Raw genomic sequence first — 20,955 nt, forward strand, 5'->3', positions numbered from 1 at the left:
TTTACAGGGGGGGGGGGGGAAAAACTATAGCAAATCCTCCCCTGTAGCAAATCCTTCCCACAATTCAGCGCAAAGCCACGGAAATGTTAGAATTCGGTTACTGGATATCGGATCAACAGAGAAAAATCAGTTTTACAGTCTCTCCTCTCAGCGGCCGTAGCGCGATTATCGTCCACAAAGGGAGAAAAAACAAAAATAAAAAAACACCAAGAAAATAAACTGAAATATACAAAAGAAAAGCAAAAAAAAAACAATTTTTTTTTAAAAAAAAAAAAACAAAGAAAAAACAAGGTCTTCCCCTTGTTCATCTTGTTTTCCTGTAAGAAAAATCGTGAGCGCCAGTCGGAAGTTCCAGGAAGCGCCGTCCAGTTTTCTACTGGTGTCACCCTGCTCGGCTGTACAAATACTGCCGTCGCGGCAGCCGTGTATATAAATACATATTTAATCACGCTTTCGTACACACATGTAATATACGCATCGTACGTGGAGCCTTCGATGCAGTTCGAAAAGTGGAGGGAAATCCGTGCATTCTGGAAAGGGAAAAGGAAACGCGGTACTGCAGGCCGCGCCGGCCGAGCTCCGTCCGCACGGTGGGTTTTCCACCCCAAGCTGTAGATTCTGCCCGACGCCGCCCGCTTCGCACGCTCTTCCACCAGCTGCGCTGGCTCCGCCCACCGCAGACCCCCCTCCGGCGGAGAGCGTCGGACGACGGACTGTCGGCAGCGAGCTGACGTCCCGGCACTTTCGACTTCCTCTCGTGAATATGCGTCCGCTTTTTCGAGAAACAAAATTAAAATGATTACGCTTCGATTATTTTAAACGCTTCCCTCCGGTACACAAAAAGACAGGAACCTTCATGCACTGTGTGTTTGTATCCCCTCCCCCGCTGGGCTCAGGGGGTCTCAGAACTGCGACGCGCTGCTGGGGTCGCACTGCAGTAGCCGCACGATGGACGGGTCGCTTTTGGCACCTTTGATGAACTCCTCCAGGGACAGCTTGCCTGGAATGTAGAGTGACAGCATGAAGAGACGCCCAAGTAAGAATCCATCTCTCCACTTTGCACTCACGGTGAGAGCGACGCGTCGCCCCCTAGGGGCTCACACTGGTACCGGAACCCGTCTCGCTCACCGTCATTGTTCAAGTCCATCTGTCGGAAGATCTTGTCCGTCCTCTTCTCCGGGGTGGATTCGTCCTCCGGCATCTTCATCACCGATGACACCATCTTGTAGATGGCCTAATGTTAGGACAGAGGGTTGGAGCAACTGTTTCTTTTTTTTTTGTTCATTTTCACGAAGATCCCGCAGGCTGATTGCTCCCGCTTACGAGAACACGAGGCGTATTTGGTCCGATACCCAAAATTTCTCTGTTGCCGAAGGAAAATGCCCTGCATTTTCACTTTCCAGCATTAGGGGCAGTAACACTCATTATTATTATTATTATCATCATCATCATTATTATTATTGAGTACTGTTGTTCTTGAAAACGATGGATTATTTTGCCCGTTTTCATCAGATATTTTCAGAAGATTAATCAATGACTGTTAGTGAAGGGCTCCTTGGCGTTAGCAACGTGGACGGCGATAAAGTCACCCTGCTGCTTTTTCTCAATGGGGACGGATGACAGAAATTAAGGGAAGCAGGACAGCTTGTTAACAGTTTGGCCCCCGAAGGAATGAGAGCTACGAATCCCGGGTGCCAGGCATGCCACAACTCCGACCGGCCCAGGGATAATCCACTGATTCTGCACGTTCAGGGATAAATCCTGGTTAAATTTACCGCTCTAATCCGGCAGCGCAGAGCTCCGCTGGCCCCCAACCCCCATCCCCTTCCCGCAAAAGGCCTGTGCAGCATCGTGCTCCTGCCCACCCCGGTACCCCAACTGTTGTTGACGTTATGCTCCGCCGTAACTTTTACTTATGAACCCTGTGTTGTTTACCCTGCTTCTACATTCATATTGACACCCAGCAGACCTATAAACAGACTCGGGAAGGTAGACTGAATTATTAAGTGTTCCATGGTAGGAAGTGTTATTATTAATAACACGCTGCACTCAGATAATGACATAAAAGTACCAGTTCTACTGGATAAAAGCAACTCCCTAATGCCAGGTTAATGGCCACATCACTAATCATACTTTACACAATTATCCAATCTCAAGGTCAGGTGGGGTGAGGCAATGAGAACCCTGAGGTCACCAAGGGTTTACGTTCGACAGTTGCCTTAAAATCAATCACGAACCCCGGCCAACGTGCAAAAAAAGCGGTTCGGCGGAACGCAAGAGCGGCGGTTTCCTCACCTGCACGATCTCCAGCATCTCCTCGCGGCTGATGTAGCCGTTACCGTCCAGGTCGTACATGCTGAAGGCCCACTTGAGCTTCTGCTCCAGCTTCCCGCGCGACGTGACGCTCAGCGCGATGATGAACTCCCGGAAGTCTATCGTGCCGTCGCCGTTGGTGTCGAAGGTGCGGAAAACGTGTTCGGCAAACTTGGAGGCGTCGCCGTACGGGAAGAAGTTGGCGTAGATCTTCTTGAACTCCTCCACGGTGAGGCTGCCGCTGGGGCAGTCCTTCAGGAAGCCCTGGAGGAGAGGAAAGCGTTTGGATTTGGTAGGAAAGTGACGATACCTTCGGCTCCGTGCTCTTCTTCAGAGGGGAGCATGGGACCGGAGTTTACACCCCAGGCCTGAATGCCTGAACAGAGAACAGTGGTGAGACCATCGGTCGAAAAAGAACATGTCACAGAACCTTTGTCCGGATGGGAAAAAGGCCGAAAGATTATTTACCGCTTGCAAACATCTTCTTTCTACTGCAGCAAATTGAAAATATTGCCATGTGGATTAACGAAGAAATTTGCACAGGTGCATGTATTTTATGTATTTTATTATATACACTTTAAACTGTATTTATCTATTTTACCCTGACCAATGAAGTACAGTAACATACAAAATGCAGTAAGTGGCGTTGTGCTTCGAGCCTCTACCTTTGGCCTTGAGGGATCCACGTTTAAGTCCCACCCCCTGCCTTGATCAAGTACTTGTCCCTGGATACAGTAAAAATTACCACGCTGAATAAACGGGTAAATCATTGTAAGTTGTGTGACAGTGCATGCTGCTTTGGGCTGGAGTGGTGGGGGTGTTGGAAGCATTAGCTAAATACATAAATGCAGCAATATGGTTCATAAAAATGTGGCAGAATGGTGCCCCATCCAGGGTGCAGCACACCTTCTGCCCTGCACTGCTTCAGATTTTCTCAGGACCACTGCGATGCCGAAATCGAGAAGCGGTTACTGAAAACGGATGAGCGGATTAATCTTTAAAACAAACTAAATGGATTTATAAAAAAAAAAAAAAAATGTTTGCGACAAGAGTATTAGACAGATCCCCTAACTTTCAGCAAGAAACTTCCCCGGTCCCACCTGCGCTGCTCTCAGCATGCCACCGTTGCCCCATCAGCCCCTTTCTTCTCACAAAAGAGATCTCAGCGGGGGGTCGACAGCCTCACCCAGTGTCAGGTGGTCCTCTCAAAAACGCACCGAAAGCCAAAACTGAAGACCGACAGGTATCCCCCGTGGCTATTATTACCGTCGAACACCTTGAAATGCTGAATATACCATCAAACACGGTAAAAGTGCACAGGAATTATCTCAGCGGAAGAGACAGAGCAGTGAAAATGGGCAGCAGGTGGTGCAGTGGTTAGAGCTGCAGCTTTACGCTTCAAGGACCCAGGTTTGAATGCCACCTCCTGCTGCAGTACTCCTGACCAAGGTACTTACCCTGAATTGATGCAGTAAGAATGACCCACCTGTAGAACGTGTCAATGTATGGTAAATCGGCGCACGTAGCTAAAAACCATAACGCAAGTGCAGCGTGCCGCCTCCGCGGGCCCCTCGCTCACCTTGTACCACTCTTGCAGCTCGTGGTCCGAGAACTCCGTGTTCTCCCGGAGGTCCTGCAGCATCTCGGGCCTCAGCTTGCTGTTCTGCTTTCCCATGGCGGCGAATCTGTGCTCACACCTGCGAGGGAGAACCGCGAGAGATGAAAACGGAAAAAAAAGTGCGTGTCCTCCGCTCCGCCGCCTAATTTGCAACACGGGCCCTGTTCCGAAACCCGAACGAGAAACTTTCCGCCATAAGGACTGTCCGACAAAACGACCGAAAGAAGAAACACGTTTTTATTAAATTCCTGCCGCAAAGACTGTAAGTGTCACCCTGGGTAACCACTTGAAAATTAAATTCCAAAGCTGCAAAAAGTGCGTCAATGTTCAAACCCGAGGCCGGGGGGGTACTGAAAAACTTCAGCACGTCAGTGTAGTGGCACACGTTTAATTCCTCTTCACCCGGGGGGCAGAACATTCAAGGCATGTACTGTACATCCCACGGTATGGAATGGGTGTGACACGAGGGCTCAGTTCAACCAGAGGACATGGTTTAAGGTGCAGAAGACGGTGGACACCGGACACCTCTTTCTGGACCAGTTCATTGGGCCGTGAGGTCCATTATCTTGGACTTTTGACCACGTGATACCAGTTGGACACGACGTCACCAAGAAATTAACTTACATTTACTCATTTTTCACACACTTTCCTCCAAAGCAACTTTTACTTATTTATCCATTTACACAGCTAGGAAATTTTACCAGAGCAATTCAGGGTAAGTACCTTGCTCAAGGGTACTACGGCCAGAGAGGGGGAATCAAACCCGCAACCTTCTGATTCAAAGATAGTGACGCTAACCACGACGCTATCAGCTTACGCTTTAATTTAACACAAACAGCGTGGGTCACCATCCAAGGCTTGGGATGCAAAAAAAAAAAAAAAAAACAATTTCAGTCCTTTAAGTCTTTCGGATAAAAGCGTCTGCTGGGCGACCGAATAACGACCACAATTCCGATCGAGGGGAGGTGGCTCTCGGAAAGCTATGGAAGAACGTGAGGGTGGCGCATTTATCCTGCAAGCTATTTGCCGCGGATTAATTCCTGGCAGACCACGGATTATTTTCATCGTTTTCAGCCTTTGACTCTTGCCTCCTGATCGTCACGTTACCTCCGCGTGGGAGACGCCCTTTAATTACAGACAACCTGAATTTGTGTGTCTCTGCAACCGTCTCCATCCCTGCAGCAGGAGTATGGAAATACAGCTCGCTCGGAGCCACTACCTAAACACCTACAGATGACATCTTCTACACTATGACCAGTAATGGGTACTGCCTCTTCAACTTTAAAAACGCCAAAAATAAAAAAGAGATGGCTTAAAACGCTCTTATTCCATGCCGAACATCGACCGAGTCGTCTCACGAACACGTAGGGCCGTCGTCGTCGCTGTAACACTCAGGAAGAGCAGACACAAGCTATAAACACTGGGGAGGTAAATTGAATTTACGTGGTCCCACACCGCTCTTCTCAGTGTGCTTTACTGCCATCTATGGGACAGTTGCGGAAATACAGGCTGCGTTCACTCCGCTACACGCTCAACTTTTAACAAAAGGAAACACAATTAGGAATGAACTAAATTAAGTAAATGAATTGGAAAATGTTCACGTCTCTGGTCGCCCTGCAGCTTCAGCTGGCGGCTCGTTGGCATCACTTCCTGCCTGTTGCAAAAGTCACCCGGCGTCGGTGACCACAGCATTAGCACTGCGATGGTCCCCTCCATCGGTCACCTCTGTCCTCTACATCCCTTCCCTTCTCACTCCTCTAGCCTCAATCCTTTCAATTCTTTGTTTCCTCGCTCGTCTCGAACCCGATCCCATGTCCTCCCACTCTTCCCAGCGTACCCCGGCACTGGTGGACGTCCAGTGTGCTGCAGCGCCGCGGCTGATTCCATCCCTTCCCAACATCTGGCCTGTTTTTTTGTACGAAAAAAACAACATCTGTGCCATAAATCCCGACTCTGTGTTGAAGAGCCAGCCATGGAGGGTCACAGCGGTTACGATTCGGAGGAAATAGCGAAGGCCTGTAAGCCGTAAATGTGCCCAACAGGGTAAAACCTCTGAATAAATGGGCCTCATTACAAGTGCCTCCCATTAGCTGGACAGGCCAGGGGCTCATGGTCCAAAAAGCTTGACAAATAAGGAGAAGTCTATAACTGAGAAGAGCCAGACACCGAGGCATCGTGTGGAAAGTTCCGGAATGGCAGCGGATGGCAGTCGTTAATTCATTTATCTCTCACCCTTTCGCTAGACTGATCAATCAAAGCGATAGCATGAGCTGCTGAAGGCCCTGCCAGAGCACATGGTCGCACGCATGAGAGTTTGCCAAGTTCTCAGTAAGTGGCGTGCCGCTGTCGGAGGTAACCGAAGCAGCACGGTAAGCGCCGGAAGATCGACTTCCTGATACGTCGAAGCGAGACGGGTTTTCGCGGGTAGAATCCTGACCCAGATCGCCGACGAGCATTCCGCGCAGGGTCTCGGAAGGCCAGAGAAGGAGCTAATCGAGGAGGTAAAAATAAGAAGAAGGCTGCGTCTCCGGGGGGGGGATTGAGAATAGCAGAATGTAATAGTGAAGATGGGCTCAATTCCCCCTCGTCACGTCCCGGCTGGGACCGCCGTCGGCGAGCGAGGAGCGGACTGCAAACAGGAGCGGTCGACAGCAGACAATTACATAGTCATCGAGATCCCGCCGTGACGTGCGGTCAGCCAAACGCGGCGCCTCTGATTACAACCGCGGGCCAAATGGCCACGCGCATTAAAGCGTATTACGGCGGTAAGAACGCAAGAATGACCACCGGACCCAGCGCGGGGAGCCGGTGTGCACAGCTGTGGCTGGGAGGATTTTGTCGCGCACTGGGAACGAAGCGCTTAGCGCTACGTCGGACAGAATAGGATTTTACGGAACGTTCCAAGGGGGTTTGGATCTGGAGCGGCTGCTACTCGTTGCCTCCTGCAGGACTGAAGTGCTTGGAAGATCTTGCTTCTCCTGCCATCTGGTTTCCAGTTCTGGTTTGGCGTCCAACTCCTTACACAGTGACACATGGGTGGGAAGTGGGAAATCAGGGTGAGTTCCTCAGTCAGTGGTACAACAGTGGTGTGTGTGTTGGGATACCCCAAGTGACCCTCCGAACAAGTCACACAAAAAGAGGATCGCCCAACCCTGCATCATCCCCAAATCTAGAGAAACCGAGCAAAGACCAGAACTGTGGTTGCTGTCACAAGTGTTGGGCATCACGGGCCGCGGGGGGAGGGGTATCCAAGGAAACCACAAGGTTCAGTTGCAATGACGATTAGGCTCCAGACCTCCAGTGGGTCTGCCTGCCGAGACCCTCCGGTATGACAGGAAGGCATGTTGGTTGCTTTTGCTGGCCGGGCATAATTACACATGCACCAACATCCATGCAATCCATGCGTGTGTGTGTGTGTGTGTGTGTGTGTGTGTGTGTATATGTGCGCGTGCATGTCTGCTCCAGAGCCCAACGCCGTTCTAACATCACAACGATGAACATAATCATCACCTTCCCACAGCACATTTGTGCCAGTCGACCATCAGAAGGCAGGACAGGCTCTCCGAAACCCCACATCCTTACACACACTAGGTGTCGTTTACACAAACAGAACCTCCCTGATTTAAAATGCGCCTTTGCAGCTCAATTTTCCCTGTTTTGCTTGTTCTGGGAATGAAACGCTGCTTTGTTCCCTCCTGCTGAGGGACGGATCCTGTGGTCAACATGCCCTTAGGCCTGACATGACCTACATTTTTCATGTTTCTGTCCCTTTAAATGAACAGAGACAACTTTCACCCACAGCAACGTATTAAGCCTACAAACACACCTGCTGCTGATATTTTTAAAGGAGACTAATGTTTCAATTACATTTATTTAGCAGATACTTTTCTCCAAAGCGACTTCCAATGAACTCTATGCAGTGTTATGATCCCACACACCTTATTCACTGCGGTGACTTACACTGCTTGATACACTACTTACAATGGGTCACTCATCCATACATCAGTGGAACACACACACACACACTCACTCTCTCTCTGTCACTCACGCTCTATGTGGAACCTGATCAGCATGTCTTTGGACTGTGGGAGGAAACCAGAGCACCCAAAGGAAACCCACAAAGACACAGGGAGAACATGCAAACTCCATGAGTGGGGATCAAACCCATGCAGCGCTACTCGCTGTACCACCTTGCTACCCAATTCACCTTACTGACCTCATAGGAGCAACTTAGCAAGAGAGCTAAAGTCCAGTGTCTTAACCACCATGCTCCCACTGGCTGAGTGAGGCACTGCTGTCGGGACCTGTGTGAACCTTTCCCAAAATAGCCTCTGGCTGGAGATTATGTTTAACCTGCCAACACAGCTGTGATTTTAATTACAAGAGATAGAGTTAAACGGGGCAATAAGTAGATTTCGGCACAGGATAGAGCAATGCCAGCAAACCAGCCCACTGCCTGAATACAAAACTGGATTAAAGTATTAATTCATGCTTATTTAATTTGAGGGCCGTTCTGGACTGAATTTCTGGCGTCTCTGGTATCGCAGTGGCAAACTGCAGGATGCATTAAGACAGAGGACTGACTTGGAGACCTCTAGCAGAGGAACTGATGAGTGATGAGCCGCCCCACCACGATCCTTTGGCTGATAAGAAAGGCATGCTGGGAAGTTTGGCTCGAAAGACACGACTGCACTTTCGTTCTATTTTTAACTGAACTTTCTTCAGCCGCGCCCCGGAGTTTTTAACATTACGCCGGGCGGCTCTAGCCAGGTGTTCCACTAATGCAGAGGAGGGCAACCGTCATCCTCGAGGGCCGGACACCTCGCTTCACGAAGTGTTCCTTCCCAGGCGGGATCGCACCGCGAGAAAAGTGTGGCAAGAATCACGGAAGTCCTAACAAGGGCGGAAACGGCCAAAGAAGCAGCCAAAAACAGATGTTGAGGAGAAGATTTTGGGGTCGCAGTCGTGACGGATGCAACTTCGTGACTCACGTGCCCACCCCCGACACAGCGTCCAGCATCCCCCACCTCCGGAAATGTCATAAGTGAGAGATGGCCTTTAACACATTTATCATGAGAGAAGGAGATGCCCGAATTGAGATGCTGTTAACGCGCTCCTAATGCATCGTGACTGTCGAAGAGGTGGCGTTTATACCCTCTTTTACCCTTCTTTTTTTACCATGACGCGCTCTGCTCATCAGGAAACTCAGGGTTCAACGATGGAGCTGGCATTTCTAGCGTTGCCGACACGGCTCGAGGAAACCGATGGGGAGAATAGGAGCGACGGCGTCGACGATCCAATGTGGAGTGAAGGACTCTCAAGTGCAGAAGCTCAAAAGCACATGAGGCCCAGAACGACCTTCCACGAAAACACACACAAAAGAAACCAGCAAAGCCGACCTGTTTGTAATGAAATCTCTTTCAGCCCAAATTTGCTCATGAAGGGATTAAAAAAAAAGTGTTTCGAACTCTGTGGAAATGTCTCAGAGTTTCACCAGGTGAGCCAGAAAAAAAGTGGTAACTATGAAGGAAAACACCAGAATACGTGGCACTAAACCTACGACCATCCCTTGGACCGGACGAAGACAAACCCTCTGCAGAACAGGATGCTTTTTTGTTTAGAAATGACAGAAAGATATACAATATAAATTCCTACGCTTCTCATTCGTCATCTCGCTGATGACATTATCAAATATTACCCGAGACGGTAAATATAACTACAATATAAACAGAGCTTCTAAAAAACAGCTCACAGGACAGTGACTTAGCAAATTTCTCTTTTTTAATGCATTTTTCCTGTTCGCATGAGAAATCGATACATTAGTGCGGAATAAATCGATAAGCACATGTTAGAGGAAAGAAGAAGAGCCACATAATTTCATTTTTGTGCCAGTGTTGGTACACTGACTAGGACATGTTTCTCTTTGGCAAAACAGCCCAGTGAGCCTTGCCAGTGACGTCACTGCAACATTTTCCGTGCTCTTTCAGAACCGCTTTTTCGGAGCAAAACGATGGACCAGGGACGTTTCCATAACTCGCCTGAATAACACGGGAGACACAGCTGCTGTATTTTATAAAAATGTACAGTGTCGCTCCAAAGTATGTGAACCCCTCGTGTCCCGTAGTTTTACCACAAAGTGCTTATTGACCGCGAATCTGTGTTTCCCGTGTGACATAATATGTGTGTAATGACCAATTCCATATGTTACTTTAGAGGAAATCGTGTGTGTAGTAGAAACATGCAACTAGTGCAGGTGCATAGATGGTGAAGCCCAAGTTGCATTGGTTAAACCAAGTAGGTAGTAGAATCAAGGGTGGAAATCATAGTCATTTATTCATTTTATAGGTTTATTTTAGAGTTTAACTGTTAGATTTATGTGGGGGGTGCGGTGGCGCAGTGGGTTGGACCACAGTCCTGCTGTCCGGTGGGTCTGGGGTTCGAGTCCCGCTTGGGGTACCTTGCGACGGACTGGCGTCCCGTCCTGGGTGTGTCCCCTCCCCCTCCGGCCTTACGCCCTGTGTTACCGGGTAGGCTCCGGTTCACCGTGACCCCATATGGGACAAGCGGCTCTGAAGATGTGTGTGTGTGTGTGTGTTAGATTTATTGTTTATTTTAATATTTTATGCAAGAAGACCGACCATCCCTACAGGGTGCACATACTTTCAAGCAGCGCTATATAAACACCTCCTGTTTCTGACTGCATCTCATGTGCTGTGATTTTTTTTTTTCAACGCTTCCCTTGTTGACAGCGCCAACAAAACCTCCGAAGGATCACTTAGAAATCACTAGGAATGGCGCTAGATGGTTGGATTAGACGCACGAGGCATCATCACGTCCACATCAGCATGTAGCGGTCAGTACAGGTACAGCGCAGGAGCGCGGTGCCAGATGTTAAAGGAAACGCGTGAGTCTGGATCAGATGTATGACCGTGGTCTGAGCCACAAAGTCCTCGTCGAACATCTGGGTTTGAACCTGGAGTTGGTCACGGACTAGGTGGAGATGACCGCAGCGTTACAAGTCCACCAAGCATTCCGGTTCCTATAATTGAACTCTGACCAGGAAAGAGTGACCAGACCGGGTTTCCTCCGCGAGACCAGAGAGCGAATCATCTATGCAGCGAAAGATTCGGTTTTGCGTCCGAAAAGACTGAGCCGATCTTCTCAGAATAGATTTCACAGCAGCGCATTTGTTTCGCTTGCGTGCGGCATCGCCGTTCCCAGCCCCCTCTCCCCACCCTCCCCCCCGGAGTGAGACGTGATTACTCTGCCGATGAGGTTATATCCATTTATGTAAGGAGCGTGGCTTTTCGAGCCACTTGGGTCTGGGGACGAGCGGCGGGACGCGCACGCAAATCACATCAAGCACGTCACACGCCACCTGGGCCCCTGCGCAGTCTATTAGGGACTCGCACTGCCAGTTCTAAACTTCCTCCGCAGGTAAGAACCATGAATCGGCCCAGAAAGAGGCGTCCAGCGTCCACCGTCTTCTGCACCTTGAACCATGTCCTCTGATTGAACCGAGCCCTCCTGTCATACCGCTTCCGTACCAAATTCCACATGTGGGGTTTGCGCGTTCTCCCTGTGTTGGCGTGAGTCACCACCAAGTGTCTACCTGCCCGTCGTGTCAATAAAGACGTGTGTTTCGGGGCAAACCGAAGACTCCACGTTGGCCTTTGCGTGGGGCTGTGTGTGAACGAACGAGTGCGTGTGTTTGCCTTGGGAATCGAGTCCGTTTGCTTGCGGTGCCACATGACCGTGTTGCAGGACTTCCCGCTGCAAGGATCCAAGCCATGACCGGCAAAGACACGGTCCACTGCTTCTGTGCATTACCCTGGATACGTCCAGTAACCCCCCCGAGCCGGCATTAAAAATTCAGGCATCCATATCTTGCTTTCAAAATGTTTCAACCCGCACGATGTACCCTTTTTTTTTTTTTACTCAAAACCCCACATGTAGCCAGACAGTTGACCACAGGGCTCTCTCTCACCCAGGTTGACCTTGTCCAAACTCCCTTCCTCGGCCCCTCGAATCAGTTCATACACAACCCCTCCGATCCTCCGCCCCGAGGCCTTTAACATATGGTGCATCATCCTTTCGGGAACGGGTCTCCAGTCCCGGGTCCCTCTTGCTGCCCCCTACACCTTGCACCGTCATATTTACCGCTTCTGTGTCACATGAGCCCATCTGCCTTTCCGACAGCTCGAGGCTCGTGACACGTTCCATAAAAATCCTTCCTTTTTATCGCAATCGCACCTTGGAGTCGCGGCTCCCCATCTGCATGCGGCACGGCGAGGCCGCAGGGGCGAGAACTTAATGACTTAATGACATTAGCGAGCGAAATCGTGAGCTTGCAGGAGCTGCGAGGAGGACACCTGGCTGACGTCAGCGCCGCGGGACGCACTGCTGGCGAATGCGGCACCTGGAGGGAGCCGGCGGCTTTCGTTCGGGATGTGCCTTTGGCGCACAAACGCGACAGCGAACACGAAGAGGCACCGACACGCACTGCGTCATGGGAAGCCAGCATGGGGACCAGAGGGACAGAGAAAGTGGTGGAAATGGAGAGGTGGTGGAGAAATGACATGAAGCTGGGCCTGCTGGAGCGGCAGGGATCAGACACATTTCAGTCCAGAGCTAAATCGAATTTCGCCTCATACGGTACACTGTTAGCAGAGGAAAAAAGACCCGCAGTCACCGTCCACAGGATATTAGCGGGGCTTTATGAAGAGGACAAGAGGGAGCAAAAACTGTCCATATCAACCAGACACAAAGGAGACGGAAAAACGGGCATCAGAGGCCTAGTGGCACCGTCAGACCCAAACAGTATGCATTCATTATTATTATTATTATTATTATTATTATTATTATTATTAACATCGTCATACAATGAGAGGGCCTTCTTTCAGTCACAGGCCCCCCTTCAATTACTGCCTGCTGCCAACTACAGCGCCACGCTTGTGCCTGCCGTATTGTGCAGAAGATCACGCTGATTATCCCCAGGGTAAACCCAGGGTAAGTTTCAAGCAGCGCTCGCACCCAGATATCGGGATTCCATCTCGCCCGCAGCCAGCCACCTGCCCCACGCTGTCGATACTATACGCACAAGTGGCACTCACCCGGCAGCCAAGCTGAGGACCACGCCTGCTCCGGCTCCAAGATGTTTATCACATCAAAGCCCGCGGTCCTCGTTAGGCCGAACCGGCGCTCCGGACCGCACCCTAACCCTGGCCCTTGAGAGCTCACGCTCTTTCTCTGGCGCTCGAGAGCTCACGCCCGTCCCGCTCCTTGTGTGCGGCACGACGGAAGCGAGGACCCCTGTGAAACTCTCATCGCGGAAGAAATCCCAGCTCTGCCGGTGCGCCAGGACCGAGGTGCGGCGTCAGGTAGAGTGCTGCAAGTGCGCACGGTTCGAGATGAGCTCTGCACTCAACATGAATCTGCTCTGAGGTGCTTGCGTAACGTCTCCGTGTCCAGCCCCCGGTACGACGGGCAGATTATCTCATGGATATCGGCACAGATTAAACCAGCTAATAACTCCTCGCAGCAACACGCACACGGAACGCGTATGGCCCTTAGCTCGTCCGTAAAGCCCCCGCAGGTCAGAGGTGTGTGTCCGGCGCTGTGAGAGGGTGACAAGTCCACGTGTGGATCTTCGCACGCTCTAATGACACGTCTAAGTATGAAATAAACCCAATACAGTCGGATACACGCGTTCCCGCCAACGAGACGCCGGGTGCAGGAGCTCGTCACGGTAAAATCGGCGCATTCCTGCGTTTTACACAAACTCTCAGAGGCAGTTTAACTCGTTGAGGGCTTTTGATTGCAGTGTTTTCACTGCCCTTCTCTGTTATATCTACACGGCAAAACATTTATTCAATGGAGATGTGCATCACGATGGTACCTGCTGAACACATCAAACCTATATACAAAAAACTACTTTTTCCCAGGCTTGCTCTTTTCAGTGTCGGGTACTACATGGTGAAATGGCTTCAGGCTCCAGCCTGCACTTTGGTTAACAAGGGACTGAAAATTACCTCTTGTCAAAAACCAGACATGATGTCTGCAATTTAGTCCTTCTTCATTTCCCACCAAGATCAAAGCAAAATTGATGGTTGTGCAACAGTTTCACAGATATACAACAATTTCAGGGTTTCTGTGACACGCCCCCCCCTTTCCTGTATCTCCTCTTGGAAAATAGCAATAAACATAGGACGGGGGTCCATAACAAACCAGCCGACCCTGTTATTGCTCCCGTTTTACACTGTTCTACCGGATTCTGAATGTGCTATTAATTGCAAATTGAGCTGCTACAGTGAAAATGGCTTAAAGAGGGAAAGATTACTGTGAGAATCGGTAGGTGGGGGCCTCCAGGGGCCCACTTCAACAATCATTGCATGTTAGTAAAAAGAAGTCCTGCACCTTCCACTCGCCAGTCACCCCCGCCTCACCCATTCCTTCTCCAACCACCTCTTCTCCAAGGCTTTGGCTCTCCATCTGAACCCTTATGATCTAGATGGCCGATGGCCTTTCGCATTAGGATGTGGGCTCTCCTGGAGACCCCGTCCATCTGCGGATCGAACTTTAACCGTGCTGCCGTGGAGGTGAAAGTCTCCGGCTGCATCGTCTAAGAAAGACGCACGCTGTCTGGCGCCTACAGGGTTCGATGCAGCTGCTAGCCGATGCGTCTCTGAACGCCGTTGCTCGCCAACCTCTCACCCCGTGCTCACATTCACAGCACTTAGCCAGGGGGAGACGCTTTGGAGGATGCTATCCACGAACAAACAGGGCATGTTTGTTTCTACTCTCTTGGCAGGCACTTTGAAACAAAGCAGCCCTTGAACTTCACCCTTTTATCCGCCACATTATTATATTTTACTCCAATAAAATGGGAGGTCAAGTGTATTTCTGTAGGTCAACCTCCTCCAAAGCCAGCAGCCTTTGGATTACAGATGGAATGCTTTAACCATTACAGCTACAGCACCTTTGAGGATCACTTTGGGATGGACGAACGTGCCCTCCCCACCCCACCCCACCCCACCCCGTTTCAGGTCCACAAATCCATGCGAGCGGGATTTGTGCAGCATTGTCTGTTCCAGCTCAGAGGGAACGCAAATAGCATCGCGCTGTTCTCACCACCAGGCTGATCTTCTTACATGCAGAACAAATCAAGGTTGGGAACAGTCAGCATTCATGAGACCAGCAAAAGCATATATCGAGAAGGACCATCTGCTGGATTCTGCTGAGTGTGCATGTGTGAGGTAGCCGGCGCTTTGGAGAATAAATCCGAAAGAGGGATCCCTTTCCTACAGCTGACTGCATCACGGCGGGACTCAAGCTGTCAAATGAAAAGTTCCTAAGGCAGTTCTGGTGCAACCTGTGGTGACATAAAATCAGCCAAATGTAACTCAAAATACCAGGTTGGTCGATAAAAGACTCCTGGAAAAAATGAGAAAACAAAAACAACGCGAGAACGAAGGGCAGAACGTGATGTAGAGGTTAGACTTGTTGCCTGCTACTCAAAGGACCCAGGTTTGAAGCCCAATTACTGCTGCAGTGAACTTGTTCAAGGAACGCATCCAGAAGCGATTCGGTAAAAATTACCCAGATGGGTAAATCTGTTCAAGTGGCTCAACATTGAAAGCAGCTTTGGAAAATAAATAAATGTAAATGTTGGCATGAGCTCCAGAGGACAGAAGTGTCGGAAGGTCACATGACACTGGTTTAGAGCTGTCAAGATCACCATTCCAGTAGAAAGTGATCCGAGAGGTTGCCGGAGCACTTTGAACACACCCATCCCTTTAGTGCCTATGACTCCTCCTCTTTCTCAGCATGTTATCGACGGATAGTTGCCACTTCAGCGCACTGCATTCTACTCGACGAGATGAATAAACATCGACGTTCTGCACTCACGCTCCTCACCGGATGACTTTCGCCAACCGCTTAATTGACCCCTTCATACAATGCAAGCTCAAGCTCAGCGTTGACAACGACACTATTGCATCCCATCCGTCCCAACCCCCACTCCACTGCAGATCGTCTCCTCGCTGATCCTTGCTCTGTGTGATTCATCTGAAACCATGGTGAGATACCCTCAGGCAGTATGTCTGCAGTTCTGGAGCTGAAAAAGAGCAAGGCGTGGAGAACAAGGCGTGTTGTGTCCATGTTGAGGTGAGATACCTTTTCTTAGGCAGTGACCTCACTGCACCCCTGAGCGCCACAACTGGACACCTACCTTTGCTATTGGGTTCTCTCACATCGATCCACCAAACCTGAGCTCAACCTTCGGAAGCAGATCTAGGGTTCGTGTGTCAGAAAACCCTCAAACGAAAGTTTCTGCGGTGTGTTTTATGGAGCAGAACCTCTGACCTCAAACTGTTGAAGCTTGAAGAACCAACAGGCCAGGTCTTGACCCGTGATTCACTGAGCCTTTGCAGTGGTCACACTTAGAGGTCTTCGCCGGTGGATGACTGTCTTTGTCCACAAGCTGTTGGCTATGAGACACCAAATGGTACAGCAAACATGAGCGGGAAATATTATTCCCAAATAAGGTGAAAACATCCAGTATGTACCTCACTGGGGGAAGCAGTGCTCCAGCTTTCAGTGGCTAAGAATTTAAGGGGTTTTTTTCTTTCTTCTTTTTCAAATAGCTGCATGCATACTTCATATGAAATCCTGTTTGTTCCTGTCAGGCTGCAAGAAGTGTATTAAGGCCAAATGCGAGTTGCACACTAAGCGAATTTGTACCTCATTCCAGGTTTATGTGGAATCAAGGCAGAGGCCTGGACCTTGGCCTCCTTCCCACAATGCATTGCTTTAGCCTGCTTGCATTTCGGTGGTGGAAAACATGCTGTGCATGTCCATTATCTACACTGTCCCACAATAAAGAGCAAAAAGCCTATTGGCAGGGGGTAATTTTATTAGCTGCAGAATGATCAGAAATAACGATTTTTCGCTCTAGTCAAAGTCCTTTTAAGGGATGGCGCAGTGTGTTGTTTCAGGGGGACTCGTGAAGCTAACGGGTAGAAGATTCTGGAAGCGCACTGAGAAATGTTCCTGCAGAATACAGATTTGTGGGTCTTCCCCCCATTATGTTCTTAGATGACTCGTTCTGTCTCCGAGAACAGTAGAACCTTCCGGCTTGTTCATGTTAATAAAACCTGGATCAGGCAACCCTTCTGCAGTCTTCAAGCTTCATCCTCTCAGATCTGAACCAGCTTCTAAGCCTAATGGGGAACATCTCAGTCATAGCCCTCTGGGTTAGACTGGAGTGATGAGGATGGTGAGCGGCAGGTGACGCGGTCAGTAGGTCCGGATTCTAACAACTCCATTAGCGATGAGGGTGATGCTGCAAACCCCCTCCTACCCCAACTCCTCATCTCTGTTTTCCATCATGCTGCTCACTCCAGTGCATTGGGGGGGGGGGGGCATTTTTCTACCTTTTCATGTCTCAGGGACCTGTTATCATGCACCTATGGAGCATAATGTTTGCACAGCATCAAGGCGGGCTGGGAGCCCTTCTTGTGCCCGATCATCACTTCCGTCCTTTCACCTTCGTACCCTCGCAGTCCTCCAGCCCTATGAGGAGAAAAGAGGACTGCAGCAGACACTACTGAACGCCCCCGAAACGAAAGGAGGAACGGGGGCCGAAGTTTCTGAAGCACCACAGCAGGGGTGAAATAATAGGGCTGTGCTACCGGCGAAGGTCATCTTCAGCTGGAGGGATGGAAGCAGAACAAGAGGGGGCCACAGGGGGCTTTGTGGGTAGGGCTCTAGACACACAGCCAGGGGTTTGTGCACTCACACAGCGGGGGGGGGGTGCTGCTCCTGCAGGGTGCACCTCGCTGATCTGCCTGACCCTTCACGCTAATATGGGAAGTGGCACCATGGTGACGATATTTGTTTGGTATCAGTAGCAGGAAAAGCATTTCTGGTGCATTAGCGCAAAATATAATAGCGGATAGATATTGCAGGCGAAAAATAATTCCCTTCCTGTGGTTATAGCCTGGGGGGCTTTGTGATCTTGAGAGAGGCTTTAAAAGGAATTGACGCGCACTCACAACCGAGGGAAAGGCTCTCAGCTACAAACCAGAAATGGCTGCCGAGAGCCCAAAACGTTTGGCATTTTCATGCAGGCCAGAAATTAAGTCAAACCCATTTCCTTCGTTTCCACAGGGATGATGCCCAGCCTCCGCGTTTCTCACAGCGGGCCCGTCGCCTTCTCCAGAGTCCTTGAGGATCTCCAGAGGCTGACCCTTCACACACAGAGCGAGTACAGTGCTGACTTTACTCCGCGTGCCTTTACCTGATCTCCTTACGCAATGAGGATGACTGGCACCGCGAGTGACCCGCTCAGGAAAAGGGCAACCAGCTGTAAGGTGACACTACAATCTGCAGCAGAAGGAGCACCAAACGGCGACAGTTATTGGCACTGTGGCTCTCGGTTGGCTCAATCATCCGTCAAGGACCCGCCCACCAATGAGGACCCCATCCTCAGACAAAATTCCCCCCAGAAAGACCAAACTTCAATGGAGACAAGTTAGAACCTCACAATGCTCTCAAGGTCTCTATCAAAGTACCAGGGTTTACAATAATGCATCATGGTGAGATGGAACTGCAAGGGTTTTCCTAGCTTTTCCCCAAAGGGATGAGACTGGAACACCAGCCGTAGCTGGACGCACAGCTTCTTTAGGACGGCATCACTCTCCGCACAGCTTCGAGACGAAGGCACTGAACTTGAAAAGCGCATAAGGAAAAAGAGCACGGACTCATTCCAAAAACTAATGATCGTGTCCACATTTACAACGGTATAACAACCCGTCAGATATTCGGGGGACCAGAAAATATCAGTAGCGCTCAGCCGAGTTACACACAATAAGTATGGGACATTAGAGTGTGTTAAATGAGATTGGCTTGAACACCGGAGTGCACCTTGTTATTCCCATACATTTATCAGCAATCACTGGTATTTTTTCTTAAAAAAACTGTGCTTCTAAAGAGTAACAATCATTTCACCGATTGCCTTGCTTCATTTGGCATATGCATATACAGTACACTTCTCACTGGAATGACTGTTCATATTCCACAGCAGCTCTGCTGAAAGCACTTTGCTCCACCGATACAGGCTGGGGTTCCCAGCATCTTTATTTTCACTGTATCAGGCAGCCTGTGGACACGTCACATGTGCTGATGGTGCAAAAGCACAGTTTGCTTTTCATGCCTCTGCATCATCAGTGCCGCTGCAATGTGTTGAACCTCGCAGACAGACAGTAATAATAATGTCCAGTTTCTAGACATCCATCATTTTATTGGGGTTTATTAGAGCTTCCAATATAGCTGGATATATCCAGTATATGACTGCACCGGTGCTTCACGTGGGAAAATACTATTACTAATAATAATAATCCTAATAATAATTATAATAATTCGATCAAGTTTTACAAATGAAAGTATAAAGCAGATGCGATGTGCTGTGTGATAACAACATGGATATGTGCAGAAATGCGGGGACTTACATTACATGGCACTACATTACTTCACATTATAATTTCTATTACATTATTTTACATCTGCCGCGCGGTTAGACAGCGGACCGACCGGTTTCTATCACTAAGGCGAAAAGCCCGAACCCGAATCGTCCGTTAAAACAGACAAAACGGAGCCCCGATGGGGTCTGTTTCTTCATCTCGATGCGGGATGACGATGATGATGATGATGATGATGATGATCGCTGCAACAAAAGCATCGCAAATTCGCATCAGAGGAGAAGAAGGTGCTGGGTTCGAGCTGCATCGCATCCCGTCCCACTCCATGATTCATTCATTCATTCGTTCATTCGTTCGTCCGCTCATCGCGTGTCCGTCGCGCTCCGGACCGCAGCAACAAATCCGGCCGCGTTTCGAACACAATAAAAAAAAAAAAAAGAAAACGGAGGCGAACAAAGCGCAGCCGCGCGACGCTTTTCACCCACTTTTGCGTCCCGACGAAGCGCACGCGGTCCGATCCGGCAAAAGCGGCAAATAGGAGCGTTTCCTCGCACCTGCGAGCGACACGCGAACGCGCCTCGGTAATAAACATGGACTGGAGCTCTCGACTCGCGCACAGAAATATCTTCACTTCATCAAACATCCTCCATCCATGTCCTTCTGGTGAGCATTCCGTGACCGAACGGCACAAAAACACAGGGACGCGCGGCGCTCACGGTGGATGGAAACGGAACAAACAGGGAAACAAAGGCACTAAATGAGCGTTTCCCAGATTTCGAAGGCAGTAGCAGAAGGAGATCCATTCTTACCTTGTCCAAGTACCCCGGCTCCCTCTCAGTGTGCAAATGTGTGTGTGTGAGAGAGAGAGAGAGACTAACTGCTGAAGGGTTCTCTCTGCGTGGAAGATCTCTCTGTAGAGTCTCACACTGAGAGAGAGAGAGACTGGTGAAGGGTCTCTCCGCATGTAACATCTTTCTGTAGAGTCTCACACTGAGAGAGAGACTGATGAAGGGTCTCTTTCCGTGGAAGATCTCTCTGTAGAGTCTCACACTGAGAGACACTGATGTCTCTCCATGTGGCTTTTCTTTAGGAAATGTGTTGTCTGTTTTATTTACATTTGTTTATACTGCTGTAAAAGTGACAAATTATTATTTGCAGTGAATCAGTAAATAGTGTTAATTCATTATTAATGAAATTAATGAAATTTCAGACTTCACTGATAGCAACACTATAACTATAGGAGATGTAATTATAATTAAGATGAAAGTGAAAACAAACGAAGCCAAATGACCACCGGTTCACCGACCTTCAGATTTTCAGTAACAGGTGTTGCTGAACTGAACTGAGGCACAACTCAGCAGGTACTGGGAGCGAAGGTCCAGCAGGGGGCGTAGTGTTTAGGGCAGATGTTTTGTGCTGAAAGGTTCAAATCCCATCAAGAGAAATCTCATCTGGCACTTAGCTTGAACTGACCCAGTAAAAACTACTCATCTTTAGAGATGGGTAAATCACTGTAATTAGCTCCAAAGTGTGTGCCATTTGGTT

The 20,955-nt window shown here is 49.5% G+C and overlaps 1 protein-coding gene across 1 annotated transcript; it reads right to left on the reverse strand.

Moving 5' to 3' along the window:
- Nucleotides 1-279: 279 nt before the first annotated feature.
- Nucleotides 280-20,449, reverse strand: hpca (hippocalcin). The gene is made up of 5 exons (XM_018759922.2): nucleotides 20,220-20,449; nucleotides 3,893-4,010; nucleotides 2,296-2,577; nucleotides 1,129-1,234; nucleotides 280-1,000 (listed from the first exon to the last, which is right to left on the reverse strand). The coding sequence occupies exons 1-5, from the start codon at nucleotides 20,372-20,374 to the stop codon at nucleotides 903-905; spliced, it is 759 nt and encodes a 252-aa protein (XP_018615438.1). The 5' UTR covers nucleotides 20,375-20,449; the 3' UTR covers nucleotides 280-902.
- Nucleotides 20,450-20,955: the final 506 nt, after the last annotated feature.

This window comes from Scleropages formosus, chromosome 23 (assembly GCF_900964775.1).
Source record: "Scleropages formosus chromosome 23, fSclFor1.1, whole genome shotgun sequence".
Classification (NCBI taxonomy): domain Eukaryota; kingdom Metazoa; phylum Chordata; class Actinopteri; order Osteoglossiformes; family Osteoglossidae; genus Scleropages; species Scleropages formosus.

Coding starts and splice junctions, on each gene's coding strand:
- hpca (XM_018759922.2), bottom strand. CDS start 20,374: ATGCGGAGAGACCCTTCACCAGTCTCTCTCTCTCTCAGTGTGAGACTC. Junction 4,011..20,219: donor AGCCGGGGTACTTGGACAAG/GTAAGAATGGAT, acceptor TCTCCCTCGCAG/GTGTGAGCACAGATTCGCCG. Junction 2,578..3,892: donor AGCTGCAAGAGTGGTACAAG/GTGAGCGAGGGG, acceptor CCTCTCCTCCAG/GGCTTCCTGAAGGACTGCCC.